Consider the following 21055-nt stretch of genomic DNA (forward strand, 5'->3'; position numbering starts at 1 on the left):
CAGCAATTGGTTTCCTCTTTACAGTTAAAAGTTGTCTATTAACATCTTCTTAAAAACTGGTAAAAACTTGCAATGTGTCTGGTGTGTTAGTGTGTTTCATCAGCGCCGACTCGAAGGTTGGTTTCTCAACAACTTGAATTGGTAGGCGATTCCAGAGGATGATAGTCCGGGAAGAAGCTGTTCTGGTACGCAGATTTCTTACATGTCAGCTGGCTAAGTTGTTGTGGGTTGCCTCTTGATGTTCTTGCAATACGTAGCGGGGGGATCTGGTTTCACATCTACAAGGTCATGCTTGATCTTTTAAAGCATGATGTCTCTTGCCATGTCCCGTCTCTTCTGTAGAGTGGTCCAGTTTAGTGAGCTTACCGTCTCTGTGACACTGCTCTGGCGTGAGTAATCATTCTTAACAAATCGTGCTGCACTTCTTAGGACCATCTCTAGTTGGTTGATATGGCTGTCAGCAGCAGGTGACCATACAGAGGATGCATACTCGACGCTTGGCTGTACGTAGGTGTTGCAGGCTTTGGCGTTGGCATCTGGTGGGCTTGACGGGATGTTTCGGCGCAAGAAAGCTAGGGTTGAGTTAGCTTTTTTCGTTATGTTGTCGATGTGGCATTTCCAAGATAGGTCTGGTGTGATGGTAACTCCAAGGTACTTGGCCTGGTTGGTTACGTTGAGGGTTGTCTTGTGTATTTGATAAGGGAAGACGATGGGGTTCCTCTTGATGGTTATTCGGATGACCTCACATTTGGCAGCATTTAACTCCATTTGCCATTCCTTCTCCCAGACTTGGAGGATGTCAAGGTCATCTTCTAGGGCACGAGCATCATCCTGGCTCTTGATCGTCCTATCGAGGAGACTGTCATCAGCAAACATGCCAGTCCTCGACTTCACCCTAGAAGGTAGGTCGTTGATGATATCCAGAAATAACAGTGGACCTAAGACGCTGCCCTGGGGCAGGCACTCCGGAGGTGACAGGGGATGTGTGGGAGTGTGAGCCTTCCAGGACCACGTGCTGTGTTCTGTCAAATCACGGCTTTAATTGTTTTATTAAAGCCGTGGCAAAAAAAAAATCATTAAATTAAGTTTCACAATCAGACGTTTATAAACATTATCTACATACATGTATGCCATGTATACGATTACTGCAAATGTTTAATGAGTCCATTTCTATTTCTATATAAGAAATGAAAATTTGGACACTGCATGAAGGTGTTCTTGTGCATTTTGATACATTCAGACCCTCAAATATTTTTACATGATGAACTGAACTCCCGTGTTCTTATTTTATCAGTTTTAAATGATTGTGGTGATGTTGGTAGTTTACACTCCAGATTATAACAGAAAGCCACATTAAAAGCAAGTTCAGCCTCCGAATCGTTCCTGGGCATCCTGGGATGAAACAACTGGTATTCTGTAGTGTGGAGAATACCCGATTATTGTTTTTGTTGGGTGCCTATTTTTCTAGATCAAATAATTCATCCTTAAATTTCTTAAGGTTTAGTTAATTAAATGTGCCATTAAAAGAAAAATCAATATCAAAGGCGGTCTTTAGTGTTCAAGTCTAAAAATATGAACAGTTTGTTTTAGTACCACACAACCTTTGGTGTACTGTTATACTGTACGGTACGGCACGGATGGTAAAGGATATAGCATACCACCGGAACAAGATTAAGAATTTAGTAAACAAAACAAAATGGGTATTTCACAATTTAAAGATTTATGAATTTCTTATTAACCAAGGCTAAAATGAATGCTTCATTTAAAGAAAATTATCTTTTTTCAAAAGCAGAATCGAAAAGTAGAAATGGATACAGTTGGATCCCAGGAATTGCATTTGGAGGGTAGACAATCTTGTCCCCGAAAGCTCGGTGTTTCTTTGAACCATGTCGCCAACGTCGGGTTCATAGATCTACCTGACGATGTCTTGTACGCCATTTTGCAGAAATGTGACATAAGGAGTCTGGGCAGACTTTGTCAAGTTTGCAGTAAACTGAACACACTTATTCTCTCAGATTCAGTATGGCGTCAATATAAGAATTTTAACAATTTAATTGGATCATCTACTCTGCCGCAGAAAAGCACCTGCTCAAGCTATAACAGGTGATTTTAAATATTTATATCTATACAGTGAACAGACTTCCCGAAAGATAAAAAAGCGTCAGACATTTGGTCTGACATACCATGAAAATGTGTCGGACCAAAACGAAATCTGTCTGACCGAATGAAATTAAACAAAATCAAAGGAAAACTTGTGTTTGTATTTCTAAGACACTATTCTATTTAATTATTTTCACTGTATCAATTCAACTGCATAATCACACCAACCAACCAACCATTTTGTCGGAAAATAGCTCATGAGCTAATGTTTTCTGTATATATGTATCCGACGTAAAATAAATTTTCTTGTATCTTCTTGTATCTTGGCCCTGCTTCCATTTTTCATTAAGTTTTCTCTCAGGTCTATTCCTTTCTTCCTTTAACTGCTGACGTTTTATCCCAGGTTTGGCACCTTTATTGACTCTATTTTGTAAATATAGGATTTAACGCTCATTCTCAATAAGACACAGCATTTGATGTTCCACTGGGTAGCTCTTATACGAAGGTTTTTCTTGAGGTCAAAATGTCGTTAGAAAGGTGGCTGCCACTTTGTCTAATAGGGACACTCTCAGTTTTACATTTCTATCTGTTATTTTTCTTTTACAAGTACAATTAATGCCCTAAAATGTAACATACGTTACTGTCGCCACCTAGAATTTTCAACTTTGAAATTGTGTCTCAGAAAAATAAGTTCCAGAATAAACGAAACATGTGCAATTAGTCATTGCTGTATGTATATGAACTATGATTATTGGTAAAAATTACATTTGACTGTTAAAATCTCATTGATATAATGGATGATCAAATGTCGCCAAATGCATATAAATAAATAGTGACAAACCTAAAACAATAATAAGTGGAACCGAAATTACATAATTGAATCGATGCATGCTTAATAATACAGCATATATATAATTATAAGTAAAAATAAGCTTGCAGCCTCTCAAAAATCATTATATTTTCAGAAATTTTCATTTTTTATTCAAATCTTTTCAACAGCATTTTAAAAAGAAACATACGTTACCATTATTTAAGAGCCAATCCATTCAAAGAAGAATCCAAACAAGAAAGAAAATTAACATGTGTGTAACTCTGATATATTAACCACAAATTATGGCGGGTTAAACAGTCTTGCGTCATTTTTTAACCCACTTTCAATGTAAAAATGAAACATACGTTACAGAAACATACGTTATCAACTTTTTAAAGTAATTTATCAAAAGGGAAATTGAAGTCAGAAAGCACGTATAACAACATCATTAACTTCTATTTGACATTAGTAAGTAAATGTTGATAACTTTGGTCGAGTTTTAACTTGTTTAAGTAACCACAGTGAAACAAACGTTACTTTTATCAAACAGACTTTATATTGTTTACACATGCATATATAAAAACATAAAATCGCATTTTTATGACAATAGAATGATGTACATTTGATTCCTAAATAAAAAAGTCGATTTTACATGTAAGTTTCAATTCCGTGATTAAGTTCATAAATAAGCGAGTGTGAAACATACGTTACTCCAACTTACAATTCAACAATTTTTGAAAATTAAAGATAAAGTTGGGATTATCATGCCTGTTAGTAACGGTTACCTTGTATTAGATGTAAGAAGATACAAAATTATTTTTACAAAGGAAAGATATGTTAATAATATGTTGATGTACCAGCAGAAATGTTAAAAATATTTTACAAGATATTGATGTTCTCAGCAACAACTAATTCGTTTCTGCAAAGAGCTTACTGACCGTATTTCATTCTATATATAATAATGTTAAAATAATATCCATAAATATACATTATTTTACAAAAAATTAAATTGTTTTCTCAACCTTTACTTGCATTTGAATAAAATGAAACATACGTGACATCCTATATGGGGATAAATATAGAACTGCTTAGCAATAAATTTTCCAAATATTAAGAAAGTGAAAAGTTGAATGTTTTGAAACAAAATTGCTAATACAACATTTGTGTATGCATTCGACCTCTCATATATTATATATGATATATATCCTTTGAATGAAGACATAAAATAATCATTTCCAAAATTGACTATTTTTGCTTTCTACGAATATTTAACTTTGAAGAAATTAACTGAAAATTAGCAAGGTACCCAACTTCCTTGAATTTTCCTGGGTTAGAAAGTCCCTCTAGATAGAGAATTTACAGATTTTGATATATTTTAAAGACATTTGTTGATAATATGCAGCCAATATGTTACATTATTAGATCTGAAATCTACGTTACCGAAGAAATACAGTGTCATTACCAAAATAAATGCCATCCTGTTATATCTTAGTTTCTTGTTCAAAATATTTCTGGCAAACTTGCAAAATACAATAAACCTTTACTTCAGCGATAAAAATTGACACAATGACAACATCAAATTTTTAATATTTTTCAACCTCAAATGCTTTATTTTATTGAGAATGGGCGTTAACTCAATACAGGATTGGAGCAGTACCTATAGACGCTTGCAGAAATCATGATCACAGAATAGAAAAATATCGTTTGTTTTGCCGTTTTTTACATTTTTCATGCATTATCATACAGAAATCGGTGTGGAAAGATTAATTAGACATTTTTTAAGTTCATTCCGTTGGGTAAAAAGTCAAAATTTTAGCATTTTATCATTTAAGTGTCTTGTCCAGTATATACTAGAATATGGTAGTTAAAGTGGTGCTCCAATCCTTTTTTTAGTCTCACTCATATGTGTGCAAAATTGGATAAAAGCCAGACAGTGGACAGATTCCTAATAAAGAGTCGTCTGACCTAATCAAAATTTATTGGACATGTCTGTCAGACTGACCAATTTTAGGAAGTCTGAGTAAATCAAATTTACAATATATTATAAAACTAAAAGAGGGCCAAATCTTCATCTGTGACATGTCACAATGCTGATATACAGTGTAGTTTCATCCCTACACTACAGATTGATAGAAGGTTATCTGAGCCTTGCCCTGCATTTTGATTGACAAAATTTGTTGAAATAAAAGAAACAGGACTTGAATAAATTTACATTTTACCTGTCTAAATCAGTACAAGGGGCTTTATTATTTAATCAGTTACATACAGTCGGTCAAAAGCTTTACATAGCTTATGTTTTGTGAAATCACTGAAATGTTATATATACATACTGACGATAAATAAATTTTGATTTGATTTGATTTGACATTACAGCTCAAATGATTTTTGCTCTTTCTGCTTTGTCACTTTTAACAGCAAGTGGAATATCACAGGATGTACTATGGTTATTCACAGTAGCAAGACACTGGTTAAAAAATCCTTGCAATCCACAGTGGAAACTCACAGAGATTAGCTGTGATAAATATCGCTTATAAATGTTCACATACATGTACAATGTTTTATTATATACTTATAAATGAAATATTGAGAAATATTGATGAAATAAAATGCGTATTTTCATTTTCCGTATTTTCACTGTAAAAATTTATTTTTCACTGCAGTGAAACATATTTTCCGTATTTTCACTGGTGTCTTGCCGGACTACTTTCTTTTAAATTCTACCAGTACACAAAATTTAAGGGAAAGTTTTTCAAATTTTATCGCAAAAAAGAGAAAAATGTACATAATAAACAGAAAATTCAAGTTTTTTCTATAAATACATGATTTATTTTCATCTTGTGGCATGAAAATTACCATATTTCACTCGTGGCTACCGCCACTCATGAAATATTTATTTTCATACCACTCGATGAAAATAAATCATGTATTTATAGAAAAAACTTGAATATCCTCTATATCTTGTTAGAAAAATTCGATAACACTTATCTTAATTGCTTTAATAACAGACGTGACATCATGTGTTTATGTAAAAAAAATTGTAGCTTTTAAGTTCCATTTGCATAAAAAATGTAAAAAAAGGTATCACAATCAGAATGCCCTTACGATTAATAATATGTCAATAATTGACACGATAATTATCCAACATTTTGTTTTTACTTTTCAGCAATAATTGAATATGTGAAATCAATTATTAACTAAAAAAAGATGACAGTTTTTTTTCTGATATATAAAAAAGGGTGGAAGTCAATTGAGTGTCGGCACTTCTTTGATGATTTGGCAGGTGTGTAAACATCAAAGATTGACAAATTCTTATAAAGAGCCAGCTAGTCATCTCTTGTGTAAATTTTGTGTATATTATTTAACAATGGAGACATTTAATTTCATTTTAATATTTGAAATTTTATCTGAGTTTGATAAATTTTTTTCTTGTCCAACTCGAACTTTTATTCGCAAATGCGAGTGGGTGAGTGGATTTGTCGAGGCCTGTGCCCATATACTTAGCTAAAGATTAATCCTTGCCCAGAGTGACAGACTACTATTAATTGTCATCCTTCCCAAAAAAAGTCTTCTAGTGTCATCAGGTTAGCTCAAAAGGTAGAGCAGCTTTAGACTGTGAATTGGGCGAAACAGATCTGATTCCCAGATGTAACAGGTGAACTGCTTGACAGCTTGCCCAGGAAATGAGGAATGATGTGGTGGCTGAGCTGTGCAGCCCTGGTAAATAAAATTTTGCTTTCTGCCATGATCCCAAAGATAAACAACCAACACCACCAGAACAGTGTGAAACAGCCTACCCCCTATTATTGTTTAATAATTACCCAAACTTAACCAGTTCAATATGGCATTTGTACTGTTTGCCAAATAGAGCATATCTGACCGTAACAGATTGCTAGACTTCTTTTACTTTTATATTTCCCACTATTTATTTGAGATTTGTTGTCTTCTTTTATAATACTTTTAACTTTTCTAAGTGGCTTGATGCAATGACTGTCTACATCTCTGGATGGAATGGATAATAGGAATCTGGCATGCTGGTTTTCCACCAGGGAGTAAGATATAAAGTAAAGTGAAGCATATCCAGATATAACTATTGATATTTTCTGTTTAGAAGCATCAACATGTAAATAACTAACTTTGGACATGAAAAACTGTGCCAAATTTAGTTCAGGTGTTAAAAAATCAGCATTCCACCACTATCGTGCCAAATTGTTTAATCACATGGTTACAAGATTGACCTTTTTGATACAGATGAATCTGTGCCAGTATGGCCATAGTAAAGAAAACACAGTCCAAACCTTTTACAGCTACTTTGGTAAAATGCTCCTGGCATAATTTCAATATTTTGGGAAATTTGAATAATGAAGATAGTGCTTTAAGGTATCATATTGAAGCCTGTTCTTAGAACATCCTTAATTTAAAAGAATAATTATAAGTAATCTGTTTCATTAGATGTATGCTATTATTGCAGACAATTGACAAGTCCATGTTTAAAGGAGCAGCTAAGACTGTCACATAACTGGGTAGAAAATAAAGGACGTGAGAGAGTTATATGTAGACTAAGTCCAAGGTTAGTATAACTTTAACATCATACTAGACATATGTAACATTAAAACATTTACTACATAGGTTATAATTTCTGAGCTTGGTTTAATTATCAGTTACTGCACAATAAAATTTTTGCAATTGTTTTTTTTTAGTAATTTTTAGTGAAATGCTAACTTAGGTTTCAGCCCTTTTCTGTTGATTGACAAATGTTAGATTTACAACTGAATGATTGACAAATGTTAGATTTACAACTGAATGATTGACAAATGTTAGATTTACAACTGAATGATTGACAAATGTTAGATTTACAACTGAATAAAAATTATTGTTAGCATAGACATTTATTTTACTTCATCACTTACAAGAATCATGCATTCCTTTTCCAAGTATCACCATGGGTTAGATTACCAGACCCATTCCAAATGGCAAATATGCTTATTTTTCCTAACTTAAAAGATATTTCCTAATCGAATGGTAATTCCATTCAAATATCAAATCAATATCACAGCTGACAAATTTGCTGGAGTTCAGTATTGTATCAGACAGATGTTTCCACACATTTCATTGTCAAATTTTATTTTATTTTTTAAGCTTTGAATGATATTAGCATTGGTTGAAATAAATACAAAGGCACAATTCAAAATATTATTCCAAAAAAGCATGAGGAGGTTTCAGAAGGTACCAAATATTTTTCCCAATTAAGCAATTTTATAATGCAAAATTTTACAAACTGGGCTAGGTCCTTTTTTCCCTATGTGGCTAGGAAAAGGGCTGCCATGTATCTGTTTGTTATTTTCTTATCAAAATTTATTGTTTTTATATTCAGACAGTTGCCATGGATACAATTTACAGGTGATTCTCTATGGTTCTCTGTTAGTAACACAATACGTTGCTATAGGTTACAAAATGGTGGTAAATTACGAGAAGACAGGAAACATAATCTAACATTACAGGGCCAGCAACATAAAAGAAGACAAGAGGAAAGGAGGGAACTATGTTCTACAGATGAGAACGGAAAGTATCCGAATCTCACCAATAAGGATGTAAGCAGATTTGTGGTGAAAGATGACATTGCTGTCAGTGGATGCAGGTATTTTAACAGAGTAATTTTGACATGTTAAATGTTTATATGCCCAAAAATGTGTTATGGGGATGTATTATGGTATAGCATTGTCTGTCTGTCTGTCTGTCTGTCTGTCTTAGCAATGCGTACTTAAGAGGTAGCTATATAACTGTAAATGGATCAAAGAAGAACAATAGACTTTATTCCATTTCATTAGAATATGGTTCATGACCCTCTACACAACAAAAGACAATGGCCCCTTAGTCCATTTAAGAAGAACATCTTTCTGTAGACAATTGGTCTCTGCAGTATAACTTTTGAAGGTTCTCAATTATTTTGTTTGTATTTGCCATGTATGTTATCAATACACATGTTGAGTTTAACTTTCTCTGAAGTCAACTTATTATTGATTCTGAGTTATCTCTCTTTAGCTGCTTGTTTCTGCAAAAGGCAGGATACATTTGGAAGGATGTTAGTGATTAAATTTATATTTTGTTTGTCAATTTGCTATGCCAAAACACAGGTTCAGCTATATTCTACTTCTTAGTATTATGTTAATTTGTAACTTCAGAAAAAAATCTTTTTTTTTTTCTTTCACATCAGCAGGAATATCATTGTCTGTGTCTTTTACAACAATGAATTGCCATGTAGCCTAAAAAATACTTTTGTGTATTATACCCTCTTCGCAGAATAATCGATCTAATGCAGGCACCCATTTGTCGGCGTCGGCGTCCCTGTGGTTAACTTTATGCGTGTAAGCTGGTATCTCCATAACTACTGAAGGGAGTTGATTGAAACTTCACACACTTGTTCTCTGTGATTATTTAACATGATTGGCACAAGTCCAATAATTCTATTTTTTTTTTTTTCATAATTATGCACCTTTTTCGGCTTAGAAATTCTTGGTAAAGTTTTTGCTTGTAAGCTGGTATCTTCATAACTACGTAAGGGTTTGTGCTTTTTTTAGAACAATTTTATGCATTCATAATAATAAAGCAGTGATTCACTCGACAAAACATCTTAATAACAAGCCTTTGTACTTTTTGGGACAATTTTATGTATTCATATAGGCATTAGGGAAGCATTATTATACTCAACGAAACACTCTTGTGACAACTTTTCGAATAGTCGAGCGTTACTGTCTTCGGACTGTTCTTGTTAATAAGGAAATTGATATGTTTGATTTTGTCTTCATGTTTTACAGATGAATATAGTAGGATATTAAAATAGCATAAATTTTAAACACATTTACCTAGATCGCTTCTTCGTTTCTTTTTAAATACATTTTATAATTTATTATATACTGTATGTACATGCAAGTATAAATGTTTTAAAGACAACATAATTCATTTACATCAAAATGAAATAACATATAGATAAAATATACAAAATGTTGAATTGCAAATGGTATTTTACCCCTTCATACAGTTATATTATAAGGTTATAATACATAAAGTACATAGTACTGAATTCTACTTGACTAGTACACAGCTGTCAACACTATGTTAATTTTGTTGTTGTAGGTTCTAGCAAGTCTGATATAGATTTTGGTGCTGTGTATGAGTACAATTAAATCAGTATTGTTCTCAACAATGTATAATGACCTTCTTATTTCACGTCACTATTTTTTTGTCATTTTGACAGAATTTTGTGACTGTATGTTGAGAGTCTTGTTGGCTTACTTCTTATTTGTAAGGTCCTTTGGAGTGTTATATATTTGACAGTAACGACTGTATATTATATGTTTATTTGGGACAACTGGAGTGAAAATAGAAGTGTAATACCATTAAACTCTTTCTTTTATTACTGCAGGACATTATAAATTGTTTTCAGAGTATGATTTTCAATTTTAGATTATTTCAGATTTTATCACAGAGACTTGAATTTTTAGAATTAAGAATATTAGTGTATACACTGTACAAATAGGTCAATATATATGTAAATAATAGGTATGTGAATTAATAAATATAATCATTATATATATACTAGTATATGTGTTTATGTAAACAGGGATGGCAGTTTGTATGTATTTGACTGTTCAAGTGGTAGATGTTTAGATTGTATGTACAAACTTCACAAGACTGATACACAGACAGTAGATTTCTATGATACATGTATTATATCTGGATCAAGGGATAGAACTGTGAAGGTATGTTTTCAATCTGATCTTGGTTATTATACTTTACAATGGACCTCCAGCATTAATAAGGCGACATATTGCAGCTACTTCAATCACATGATTCTGCCATTTTGTTTATTATGTTATGATGTCAGTTGTAAAATTTCAAAATTTAGTCATTATTTTATTGTTTTCCATTAATGTGACTTAGGTTCAATTGAAAAATTAACGCTAAAATGTATCACAAAGGGTCATTTGAAAAATTAATGAAGGTGCAAATTATCTGTGACTAGTAACCATATATCTGCCCTACTTAGTTAAAGAGATTTGCATCTGTATCATTTTCATCTGAAAAATGATATTCATTGGAATTTTCCCAAGTACCAGTATTTTCATTTAAGCCTACAGTGCATAAGTTAAAACTTGACCATTTTAACTTTTTGTTGTTAAGGTTCTATTTAACAATGGCTAATCTATAATAGACGGGGGTTGTATAGAAAATAAATGTTAATATAAGCCATGTGACCTGTCAAATATCTTTATTACAAATAAATAATACTGCAAACTTCCATTTTAGAGAGAAAGAATGAAATTGCTTTATACATCAACAGCAGCCATGTACTGATTAAATGTATAGATTATATAAATGTTACAATTATTCAATGAAATGGGATGTTACAATCATGAAGTATTATAAACAAATATATAATGTGTAATAGATATCAATAGTTTCCACAGCTGGTACATGTATTTCAACTTTTATGATTATTTGTTACTATAGTAACATACATGTATGATTATGTTTCAGATTTTATGTATGTCACAAGAAGATGATGGTGATAATAAGATCAAGGCTAATATAGACATGAGGGATCGTATCTGGTCTATTGCTATGGCAACAGATGGACAGTAAGTCAATGTATTATTGTAGTAGTGTACATGTTTCTGATAGTTTGAAAAATGATACATAGATCTTAATTCAAACTATTGCAGACAGGGCTTTTTGAGATAAAGCCTTGATTAGAGTTACTGCAATGTATGATATAGAGGATATTAAATGAGTGTAGTTTAATACTAAATTTATTGAACGAGTTGAATATGATCATATTATGCGAGCCTCTGGCGAGCATAATATTGTTTTATTCAACGAGTTTAATAAATTTAGTATTGAATCTACACGAATATAAAATTCTTTTTATCACATATATAAAAAAGAACAGTCAAATCTTAAAATGAGTAACTTTTCAATGACGCGCCTATAGTGTAACACTTACATTAGCGCGCTTTAACGCTATGTTTCTATATAGCGCAAATGACGTCACGTCAAAGTGTTATTACACTAGTGTAATATCGTTTTTATTAAATGGCTTTATTACACTCCTGTGCCACGGTTTATGTGATAAATACAATTATTGCATCATGATGAGGTGACATTCCCAGTCAATGAACCTGGCTTAGTGATATTCACTGGGGCTGATTAACGATTTGTTTCTAATAAATGACGGTTAAATTTAGTGCAGTTCTTTATGATGTTTTGCCATTGTTATTTTGAACAATATCACTAGGTCAGTTTACCTTCCTATCGACTGTCAACTGCAACATGGAGAAATTGGTTGTCATATAATAATAATTGAAAATGATTTCTAGAAAAAAAATATGGAGATTAAAGTTGTTTAGATTAGAATGAAGAAAATAGTTATTTTAAAGTATTTTTTAGATTATACACTCTTTTTTTGTTGAGATTAAGGGCTAATTATATTTTTTATGAGTGTCCACCAATATGCACATGCATACAATAGTGTGTTTAATATATTTTCAGGAGGTTTACTGTGGGAACATCAGGGTGTAAAGGGAACCCATCCTTGTCTGTTTGGGATGTTGAGAGGTGAGTATAATTAATAAAATACTCAGCTTTTCTAATCTTCATCTGCATGGGCTGCAGAGAAGTCATTGTTATTCATGTTATTCTTATCTTTATCTGTATGGTCTGTAGAGAGTCATTTCTAATCTTTATCCATATGGGGTGTAGAGAGGTTTGTGTTATTAAGATCATTCTAATCTTTATCTTTATGGGATATAGAGAGGTCTGTGTTATTAAGATCATTCTAATCTTCATCTGTATGGGGTGTAGAGAGGTTTGTGTTATTAAGATCAGGCCTCGACATTAGCGGTGGTCCGTTGGTCCTGGACCACCTGATTTTGGCAAGGACCACCTAATTTTTAAAGCCGTTGGTCCGTCGGACCACTTGAATTTTCTGGTTGGTGCAGACTCATTTGGGAGAATTGTGATTTAGTCAAAACATGTTATAAACATTTTCTTTAAAATCATGTGTCCGAAGTACATTTTATGGTTCATTAATTATCTGATTAGTTAAAGAAGGTCTTAAGTCATCTATAACTTTCATTTTAAGGCGCTAAAATTTGATTTATGCAAGTTTAAAGAGTTTAGACTGTGATATCAATTTAGGTACAAAATTCATTCAAATGATGATAATAATTATGCATCTGCCGGTGAATATCACATCATATTTAATGGCTCACAAGTCAATAATTGTATGATAACAAATTGAATAAGAAAATTACAGACACAAATTGTTTCACTATTCCCTAACTTGAGTTGAGAGTGTAATCACTTCAATATAAAAGTTAACATAAATAAGACCCCTGTTGTGTATTTTTGAATGACATATAAAAATCCAAATAACTTTATGATAAAATACCTGCTAACTTGCTCTCCTATATTTCTGATTAGATAGAAATATATATCTAAAATATCTGTTTTCTTAAGTTAAAGGATACATCTTTGTCTTCAATTTTAAACATATTTTTTCTAATTTTGCAGTTAAATGACACCATAATAATTGACCATCTGGCTTCTGAAAGGACCACCATAATTTCAAATCTAGTGGTCCGGCTAACCACCTGCTAAAAAAGTTAGTGTCGAGGCCTGAAGATCATTCTAATCTTTATCTGTTTGGGATATAGAGAGGTCTGTGTTATTAAGGTCATTCTTATCTTTTGTCTGTATGGGATATAGAGTGAACTATGTTGTTAAGATCATTCTATCGTCATCTGTTAGGGCTGCGGAGAGGCCTGTGTTATTAAGATCATTCTAATCCTTTGTTTGTATGGGATTTAGAGAGGTCTCTGTTATTAAGTTCATTCTTATCTTCATCTGTATGGGATGTAGAGAGGTCTGTGTTGTTTAGATAATTCTTATCTTCATCTGTATCGGATTTAAAGTGAACTGTGTTGTTAATATCATTTATATCTTTTGTCTGTATGGGATATAGAGAGAACTGTGTTGTTAAGATCATTCTAATCTTCATCTGTATGGGATGTAGAAAGGTCTGTGTTATTAAGATCATTCATATCTTTTGTCTGTATGGGATATAGAGAGAACTGTGTTGTTAAGATCATTCTAATCTTCATCTGTATGGGATATAGAGATGTCTGTGTTGTTAAGATCATTCTAATCTCTTGTCTGTATGGGATATAGAGAGAACTGTGTTGTCAAGATCATTCTTCTTCATCTGTATGGGCTGCAGAGAGGTCTGTGTTATTAAGTTCATTCTAATCTTCATCTGTATGGAATTAGAGAGGTCTGTGTTATTAAGATTATTCTAATCTTTTGTCTGTATGGGATGCAGAGAGGTATGTGTTATTAAGATCATTCATATCTTTTGTCTGTATGGGATATAGGGAGAACTGTGTTATTAAGATTATTCTAATCTTTTGTCTGTATGGGATGCAGAGAGGTCTGTGTTATTATGATCATTCTAATCTTCATCTGTATGGGATGTAGAGACGTATGTGTTATGTGTCTGTTTCCCATCTTGTGAGGTCAGTGCATTGGAAATTATACCAGTAATGACAATTACCTTTAGCTTGGTATAATTAAGCAGAATATAAGTGTTAACATAAGGGGTTTCTATTTATTGTCTTATCTGTCTGCCTATATATAGATTTAGAGACCTTATTTGTAATTTGTTTAAAGGAATTGCTGCACTTAAAAAAAATCTTTGCACTTTAAATTTATGTGTTAAACCATTATATAATTGTAAGTTTTTAAGGGATGAATTCTATATGTGTTGATAATTGTTATTGTTTTTTCTAGAGCAGAGAATATATTTTCACTAGGGAGTTATCGTTTTGGTGCGGGAGTACTGGACATGAAGTATGAAGATAAGAATACTCTGTTGACATGTGGTTATGATGCAACTGTCAAAATGTGGGACATGCGCTCAGGAAGCTGGTAAGCCCCAAATATAAATTAAAATGTAAATTGAAAAAAATGAGATAAGGTTTAACTTACAAGAAACCGGTCAAAGAAAATAACTAATAAATTTTACAGTCTGACTCTAGATAGCAAGTTTGACTTGTAAATGAAAGGATAAAAAAAGTTTTATAGAGGATATTTGTTAAGTTCAGTGTAAGATTGGAATATATTTCACCGAGTGAGCACCAAAAGGGATATTTCACGAGTGGCGCAGCCACAAGTAAAATGTGAACTTTTGGTGTTCACGAGGTGAAATATATTTCGATCTTACACTAAACTAAACAAATTTTCTTTTTATTACATGCAATCAAAAGTTAAAAAGGACATTTTTACCTCATAATAAATGAATAGCCCGCCAAATAATTATACAACGTGACGTCATTTACGACGTCACGTTATTAAGTTGGTTTTCAGTTCTGTGTACGCTGGTATTTCACTGAAACAACGTAAGGGGCTTAAATTCAAAACAGTGAAATTATCAAATTGATAATTTCTTTGTTTCAAACAGTGAAATTATCAGTTTTAATTCACTGATATATTTCTATAAACCAATAATAATAGTAATAAATTGTTTTCATCACATGATAAATTGAATATGGTATAATAATTCTCATGTTTTATTACTGTGTAAAACATTTGTCCAAATAACTGCTACAGGAATAGTATCAACTTCAAACAAGAAATAACTTTTGTTGGTTATCTCTTTACCAAAAACAATTGACCAGGTCCTTTCCTTCCATGTAAATCTATCTTGATAACCATTTTGTCAACAACCTTAAGCAGCTTTTATATTACCCTATTGTATGAGAGAATAGATATTTATTCATAGAAAAAGCATAGGAAATAATGTTATGACATCATATTTATTTTTAGCTCACCTGTCACAAAGTGACAGGGTGAGCTTTTGTGATCGCTTTTCGTCCGGCGTACGGCCGTAGTCCGTCCGTCCGTAAACTTTTACTTTAAATGACATCTCCTCATAAGCCACTAAGCCAATTTCATCCAAACTTCACAGGAATGTTCCTATGGTGTTCACCTTTAAAAATTGTTCAAAGAATTTAATTCCATCCAGAGCTCAGGTTGCCATGGCAACCGAAAGAAAAAACTTTAAATATCTTCTTTTAAAAAACCGTAAAAGCTAGAGCTTAGATATTTGGCATGAAACATCTTCTAGTGAGTGTCTACCAAGTTTGTTCAAATAAAAGTCCTGGGGTCAAAATTGGCCCCGCCCCAGGGGGTCATTGATTTTCCCTATATACATATAGTAAAAACTTAAAAAATCTTCTTTTAAAGAACCAAAAGAGCTAGAGCTAAGATATTTAGCATGAAACATGTTCTAATGGGTGTCTACCAAGTTTCTTCAAATAAAAGCCCTGGGGTCAAAATTGGCCCCGCCCCGGGGGTCATTGATTTTCCCTATATGCATATAGTAAAAACTAAAAAAATCTTCTTTTAAAGAACCAAAAGAGTTAAAACTATGATAATTAGCATGAAACATGTTCTAATAGGTGTCTACCAAGTTTGTTCAAATAAAAGCCCTGGGGTCAAAATTGGCCCCGCCCCGGGGGGGGGGGGGTCATTGATTTTCCCTATATGCATATAGTAAAAACTTTAAAAATCTTCTTTTAAAGAACTCAAAGAGCTATGGCTAAGATATTTAGCATCAAACATGTTCTAATAAGTGTCTACCAAGTTTGTTCAAATAAAAGTCCTGGGGTCAAAATTGGCCCCGCCCCAGGGGGGTCATTGATTTTCCCTAAAATGCATATAGTAAAAACTTAAAAAATCTTCTTTTAAAGAACCAAAAGAGCTAGAGCTAAGATATTTAGCATGAAACATGTTCTAATGGGTGTCTACCAAGTTTGTTCAAATAAAAGCCCTGGGGTCAAAATTGGCCCGCCCCGGGGGGTCATTGATTTTCCCTTTATGCATATAGTAAAAACTTAAAAAATCTTCTTTTAAAGAACTCAAAGAGCTATGGCTAAGATATTGAGCATCAAACATGTTCTAATAGGTGTCTACCAAGTTTGTTCAAATAAAAGCCCTGGGGTCAAAATTGGCCCCACCCCAGGGGGTCATTGATTTTCCCTATATGCATATAGTAAAAACTTAAAAAATCTTCTTTTAAAGAACCAAAAGAGTTAAAGCTAAGATATTTAGCATGAAACATGTTCTAATAAGTGTCTACCAAGTTTGTTCAAATAAAAGCCCTGGGGTCAAAATTGGCCCCGCCCCATGGGATCATTGATTTTCCCTATATGCATATAGTAAAAACTTATAAAATGTTCTTTTAAAGAATCAAAGAGCTATGGCTAAGATATTTAGCATCAAACATGTTCTAATAGGTTTCTACCAAGTTTGTTCAAATAAAAGCCATGGGGTCAAAATTGGCACCGCCCAGGGGGTCATTGATTTTTCTTATATGTGTATAGCAAAAACTTAAAAACTCTTTTTTGAAAAAACCCAAATAGCTAGAGTTTAGATATTAAGCATGAAACATCTTTGAGTGAGTGTCTACAAAGTGTGTTCAAATAAAAGACCTGGGGTCAAAATTGGCCCCGCCCCGGGGGTCATTGATTTTCTTTATATGTGTATAGCAAAAACTTAAAAATCTTCTTTGAAAAAACCCAAATAGCTAGAGTTTAGATATTAAGCATGAAACATCTTCTAGTAAGTGCCTACAAAGTTTGTTCAAATAAAAGCCCTGGGGTCAAAACTGGTCCGGCCCCAGGGGTGTCATTGTTTTTAACTATATGTGTATAGTAAAAACTGAAAAAAAATCTTCTTTCAAAAAGCCCAATGAGCTAGAGCTTAGATGTTTAGCATGAAACATCTTCTTATGGGTGTCTACCGAGTTTGTGCAAATAAAAGCCCCTTGGGTTAAATTGGCCCTGCAACGTTGGGGGCGGGGGGGGGGGGGTTGGGAGGCCTATATACAGGTGAGCGACCTCTGGGCCATCATGGTCCTCTTTTTTGGGAATGTATTATTTATTATACATGTATTTTTTTCAGTGTACAAGAATGGCATGAAACATTTGATACTACATTATACTGTATACAGACAGATAGAAATAACACCATGGTAACCGGAACAGCTAGATATGGTATGATACGATTGTGGGACAAACGAAAAACAGAACCTATTCAGGTATATCAAGAAATTGTATATGATAATTTTACAATGATATGTGACATGTCCTTACCAAGGCGTCACTATGGTGGAGAGGTTGATGTGACAGGACCCACTGATATAGAGATCTCTAGACATTGGCTGCAGAACAAATTAAATGAGGGATTTATGCAAATAATGCACTTTAGAAAGTATCACTGCACTTAAAAATCTGTGATTCAAGGGATTTCATTAATTATGTATGTGATTTTTGTGTGTGTGGGTTTTCCATACTTCATTAAATTTAATTTGCTCTGAATATAGATGCTGTCCATCACTAGACGGACTAAACAATGGAATGTGGGGGCATTTATGTCCTATAGACACGTTCCTAGTTTTTGTACTCACCAAGGCATCACACTTTGGTCGAGCTGGTATCTCCAGCACTACTGAAGGAAATGGATTGAAACTTCACACACTTACTTGAGAGCATAGTAGGAGATTAATGTTCCAGCCCATATCACTAACATGGATTTTGAAAGACATTGTGGCCCTTTTTGAACTTTGAGAAGTGTATATTTTCCAGGCTCTTGTTTTACTATCAAGCAATAAGAATGGTTGAAGAAGCTGTCTTACTGACAGCTCTTGTTAAGTAAAAGGCTTTAAATTGTACAGGTTAGGTATGTTGAAAATTTTGAAAAGGGAAGTCAAATCCTACAAACATGAAATGTCTAACATTGTCCTGAAAGACGTGCCATTTCTGGTTTCTTCCAGAAAAAAGTGCTTAACATGATATATACACAAAGACTTTCAGACTTTTCCTCAAGGAAATGATAGCGAACAGCATGGATCCTGATCAGACTGGGCGGATACGCAGGCTGGTCTGGAACCATGCTGGTCGCAAACGCACTATGTTTGTTTTGTCGTGACGCGGCTCATATTTCAAGTAAGACATGTACCTTTTTTCTTGTTTCAGAAGTATAACTTGTCTCAGAAGAGCCCCGTTTATTCTGTCGCATTTGATCATTCACGGATGTTTGCTGCACTTGACATGAGCATCAACACACTTGACTTCTCGGTACTTCCTGCTTGAGACTGGGCATCCATCATACCATGAAATGAACTTAGTTTTGTATTCAAGAAAATATGAAAACCAGTCAATGGATTTTTAAATTGTTTCTTCAGATTTGAAATTGACACATGAAACAGCTGTAAATTTTGAGACTTATTACACAGTTACTGATAGTTTGTTCCCTAATAATGTTTAGAGAAAATCTCAAGGTTGTTTTTTTTCACATTTTTTTAAACAAGATCAGGTCTGTCAAATTAGGAAAATCTGTCAACTGGTAAACTCAGGTTTAAATATTTTTTTTTTGTAAATTACTGATCACATTTTAACTGTTTTTGCATTAATTCATTTTTACTAAACTTGTCTGGAAACTTGGGTGGAAATTTCTGCAAAGTTAAACAACATTTTTCCATTAAAACGATAATGTAACAAAAACACCTTATTTAAGAGACCACCTTTATAACAATACATATCTTTACCTTACTATGTTTAAATGGAATGTCAAAAACCTGTGATATATAGGAGAGTTTTGTTATTGTTGTCTGTAAATGTTTGTTATTTGTATAGGGGGATATATAATTTTTTTGGAAAGTTACGTTTTATGTTTTTTCAGTACTCTTTAAGGATAGATGCAAATCGCTTTAACAAGATCACTCTTTATCATTTAGATGTGCAACATTATATTACTCGTGCTATGCTCTCTTAATGAAATTCCTCACATACAAACTCAGAACCGCTAAATAAAATCACTGTTGGGGATAGATTATTTCTTAAATAGAATTCATATAAACCTTGTGTCTCACTATCAGACACTAAAAATAGTCAAACTTGCTTTCCTACTCTAATTTAATTTAATATCCATTATTACTAAAACTTGACTAAAAGCTGTTATAATGGGGTACATGTATTTTGTGCCAATGGCAATAGTGTTTTATAAATATACATTAAGTATTTTGAAATGTCAATATAATTTGTTTTTTTGTTCTGTTAATTTAGTGTGACAAGGCCCTGTCTGGTTGGGGACTTTCATTGTTTGGCAATAGGCGTACTGGTTAATAATGAAAGCAAATGATGTAAACAAACTATTTGATTATAGATAGATATTTATTCAGATTTGTGTATTTTGTTGAACAATTAAACTGAGCATCGTTGGTTCTACTGAAGTGCCCGTTTCTACCTGAAATAATGCTTGAAAGGGCCACCTGAAGTCTTCCTTCACCAGTAAAACTGGAACATTGCTGTATAACTTATACTGTGTTGGTACGACATAAAACCACATCAAATCAAGTCAAATGCATAGAAGTTCAGAACATTGAGAAAAAAAAAAGTACAAAAAGTTTATGAAATAATGCTAGTTTCAAAATTGTATTTTGAGATTTATCTAATTTGTTTTGTATCATATTACTATATTGGTTATTGTTATCTTAATAAATCATAAATCTTTACCATATATCTCTATCATAAATGTTTCTTTCACATCATTGTTAATAAAATATGATTGAAAAATATTTGAGAATGTATTATTCATTGTTCTGTATTTATGTAACACTTTCATTATAGAAATGAAATTTTTTTTTGCTGAATGTCAGTAGACTATACACACGTCCTATTTCCTCTGTTTACATTTGTTTGCTAACACACTAGCTGCCACATTTTTGGCGCAATCATCATCAAACTTTGTCAGGATGCTTTTCTAAGTAATTGCTCGGATGAGTATAAACATTGGTCATCTCAGATGAAAAACTAGGTCACAGGAGCTACAAATAGAAAAATCTTGTTAACACTCTAGTGGCTATTGTTTTTATCCAAATATCCTGGAATTTGGTCTGTAAGTTAGTATTGATGACTTCTAGGTCAAGTTCGAATATGGGTCATCTGGGGTCGAAAACTAGGTCACACTGCCCAAATATTGAAAAAACATGTTAACAATCTAGTGGTCACATTTTTTTTGGCGCAATCA

At 33.0% G+C, this 21055-nt stretch overlaps 1 protein-coding gene across 1 annotated transcript; it reads left to right on the forward strand.

Moving 5' to 3' along the window:
• The first annotated feature begins 1652 nt into the window (after positions 1-1652).
• On the forward strand, positions 1653-20591 carry LOC132755475 (F-box/WD repeat-containing protein 4-like). The gene is made up of 9 exons (XM_060746349.1): positions 1653-2103; positions 7380-7478; positions 8283-8546; positions 10530-10668; positions 11447-11547; positions 12458-12523; positions 14756-14893; positions 17930-18065; positions 19003-20591. The coding sequence occupies exons 1-9, from the start codon at positions 1754-1756 to the stop codon at positions 19117-19119; spliced, it is 1410 nt and encodes a 469-aa protein (XP_060602332.1). The 5' UTR covers positions 1653-1753; the 3' UTR covers positions 19120-20591.
• The last annotated feature ends 464 nt before the right edge of the window (positions 20592-21055 follow it).

Source organism: Ruditapes philippinarum, unplaced genomic scaffold (genome assembly GCF_026571515.1).
Source record: "Ruditapes philippinarum isolate M1 unplaced genomic scaffold, ASM2657151v2 ctg219_1_1_1_1, whole genome shotgun sequence".
NCBI lineage: Eukaryota > Metazoa > Mollusca > Bivalvia > Venerida > Veneridae > Ruditapes > Ruditapes philippinarum.

Excerpts from the sequence above, each read along its gene's own strand:
- LOC132755475 (XM_060746349.1), top strand. The coding sequence starts at position 1,754 with ATGCTTCATTTAAAGAAAATTATCTTTTTTCAAAAGCAGAATCGAAAA. Across the intron at positions 14,894-17,929 it reads GACATGCGCTCAGGAAGCTG|TGTACAAGAATGGCATGAAA; the intron begins GTAAGCCCCAAA and ends TATTTTTTTCAG. Across the intron at positions 18,066-19,002 it reads GAAAAACAGAACCTATTCAG|AAGTATAACTTGTCTCAGAA; the intron begins GTATATCAAGAA and ends TTCTTGTTTCAG.